This window comes from Amphimedon queenslandica, unplaced genomic scaffold (assembly GCF_000090795.2).
Source record: "Amphimedon queenslandica unplaced genomic scaffold, v1.1 AMPQUscaffold_12902, whole genome shotgun sequence".
NCBI classification, from domain to species: Eukaryota; Metazoa; Porifera; class Demospongiae; order Haplosclerida; family Niphatidae; genus Amphimedon; species Amphimedon queenslandica.
The window spans coordinates 10820-13755 of NW_003546862.1; the positions used below are offsets into that span (position 1 = coordinate 10820).

The 2936-nt window shown below is 36.5% G+C and overlaps 1 protein-coding gene across 1 annotated transcript; it reads left to right on the forward strand.

The window, feature by feature from the left end:
• The first annotated feature begins 806 nt into the window (after positions 1-806).
• LOC105314460 (uncharacterized) lies at positions 807-2441 on the forward strand. Its single transcript, XM_020002487.1, has 3 exons — positions 807-1815; positions 1873-1964; positions 2022-2441. Exons 1-3 carry the CDS (start codon positions 1639-1641, stop codon positions 2422-2424), a joined length of 672 nt encoding a protein of 223 aa, XP_019858046.1. The 5' UTR covers positions 807-1638; the 3' UTR covers positions 2425-2441.
• Positions 2442-2936: the final 495 nt, after the last annotated feature.

The following is a 2936-nucleotide window of genomic DNA, read 5'->3' on the forward strand; positions in this document are numbered from 1 at the left end:
ACAATCTTATTGTCCATTTTGCCTTAATTTGCATACTAGGAACAGTCACTTTAATTCCCTGTACTCGGTGCATTTCAGTATTGCTGCTATCTGCTCCCTGGTACGTTTATCAATACCATCGCTGGGCAAGCTATCATATATCAGTTTGTTATAATTGATGCTTTGATTTAATTATTCAAATCATGAATACAGATGCATATACATACTGAGTTTGTCTACAAAAGCACAGATATCATACTACGTACATACATATATACACATAACTAACTAAACTATTTTAAAGACACAAAACACCTACACTATCATGATATAGTTGACCATTCAGTCACCTTGGTCTGGTAATACGGCGCCGGGTTCCCCATTTTGCACTGAAAACAAACTTTTCAGCTCTTTTCCGTATCTGCCTCTTTCTGTTAGCACTATAACCTTCTGGACACTTTCTATCAGCTAAATACACAGCTGCCTTCTCCACAAGAATCATCCTCTTAATTCTTTCCTGGGTTCTTTACTCGGTTCTTGACACAGTCTGTCATCCTTCTTCGATCTGAAATCTTCTTCTACGTACTTTGAACGCATAATAAAGGGTCCCACATGCTTTGTACGTGTATTCCATAGATAAATAATTAAGGAACAAAGTCGAATACAAAGATTTACAGTTCCTTTACACTTTTCTTTTGGTAGGACAAAAAATTGCTGACGTGGACATAAAATATCACGTGATATTTCTATCCTAAGATAAATTTTCACGGGGGACAATTTTTTTTGTGACAGGACAAGATGTCATGTGACCGAAGAGCTCTGTTTAGACCAAAAGAAGAAGAAGAATGAGGACCAAATAAAGGCTGGAAGGAGCCTGTAACACTCCCCGGACTTCTTTCTCAAAGTTAAGAGCATCATTATTATGCTGCTTACTACGACGGCGCCATCACACTTATGACGTAATAATAATGTCACGTGTTTATAATAAAACATCATCAATAAAAAGTAAATATTATGGCGCTCTGTAAAGAGCTGCTACTCTCAAATCTGCAAGAGATGTCCAAAAGACTTTATCCTTGTCTTCTTTTAGCTGCAAGGCATCTCTTTCAGCTGTTTTGACTGATCTGGTCTTCTCTGTCACATGATGTAGAGCCAACCACGTGGTTTTCTTTGCACACATTTTTACCGTGAGTGTCTCCAGACCCTTCCTCCGCGGCGAGACTAGCCTCTTCCGAGCCTCTTCCACAGGGCGAGCAATTAGATCTATTGTTATTTTAACCCTCAATATGGCGGAATTGGAAGAGACAGATCATGATGGACTTTTGACTTTTCATATACAGGGAAGAGAAAAAGTTGATGATGAAAATGATGGAGTTACTAATGAAAACAAAATAACAGATGAGGTAGTTTAAATGTACCTGTACATGTATACTGGTACATAAATTTTAGTAAAATTGTGAATTATAGTACTGCATAATTATGAATTTGTGACCAGTGCCATTGAGCATTTAGCATAATGATCCTATTACATGTCCAGAAATGATAATGCTACTTCCGGTCATTTACTAATAACGAAATTCATAGTTTATTAATGATATTCATAACAGTTTAATGATATTCATAACATATTATTGCAAGTTGTCATAGCAACGAAACAATATGGCTGTTCGTAGCTCACGGTCACAAAGAGTTTGTTCTATAAAACAGTATGAGAAAGGGTACTATAGAAGGCTTATTGATACTGAAACAGAAGATGTGGAAAAGGAGAGTACGCTGATACTAACTTCGGATGATGTCTATGAAGTGGAGAGATTAATTGAACAAAGGATGATAAAAGTCAGTAGATACTGCCACGGTGAAACTGTTCAGCTTGCCTATCTTGGCTTGTTTTAGGGAAAGGTTTATTATTTAGTTTTATGGAAAAATTACTCCAAGGAAGAAGCCACTTGGGAGCCTGAGAGCGAAATTACTGAGGCAGCAGTTAGGTTAGCATTATCACTGAATGGAATATCCATGATAATAGTTGCTATTTAACTTATTAGACTGTATCATGAACCTCAGCCTCCAATCAGAGCTATTTTGGATGCTGTAAGCTCTTTCTCCTTAGTTCTTCAAAATAATTTAAAGGCTGGACTGTTGCGTAGACGCTCAATGTCACTGGAGTTTCCAAGATATGTTTTTAACTTCCTATTTAACAACAAAGGAAATCATACTAGTAATAGACCTGGGTGTCTTTACCAACGATGTGACTTCTCAGCAGAGTATTTTTGCAATGGTCACTTTGAATACTATAACAAGTTTGGAGAAGGCTGCTTTGTCTCATTTCCCATCTATATGTATAGTTTTGTCAAGTTCTCTCAAAAGAAATATAACAGTAGTGGTGAATGTCTTAATAGTTGTACTTTTACTGAAACACTATATATCAAATTAGTTAAAAGACATTAATGATACTTTTTATGAAACGAGAGCAAGATACATGTATGCATCTAGTGCATTTTATTATACTGCAAATTATGCAGCCCCTCCCTTTTAGTCATTTAATAGATCTAGCACCTCCCATCAATGGCACCATGCATAAAGTCAGTGTAGACAGTGTAGATGTCTTTTTGGTTTTATGGCATTATTTTCCATAGCTGAAAACCTCTGTCCCAAAAATTAAGGTTAGATAAATTCATTATGACTTTTGATGAGTATACATAACTAACATAATGTTTTATTGAGTGCACTGTATCATGTGTGTGTGTGTGTGTGTGTATTTTATGGGTCTGGATAAGGCATGATGATGCTGTCTGTTTTACGTCTTTTCCCATTTTGATCCCAGTAGTTGTCATCTGTCTTTGTATACGTCCTTTTTTGTCTTTGACAGTGAGAGAGTTGCTGTAGCCGAGCATCAGTAACCAAAATTTCCTTTGGAGCATCGAAGTGGTTACTAGACATAACATTTCGTTTAGCATCAT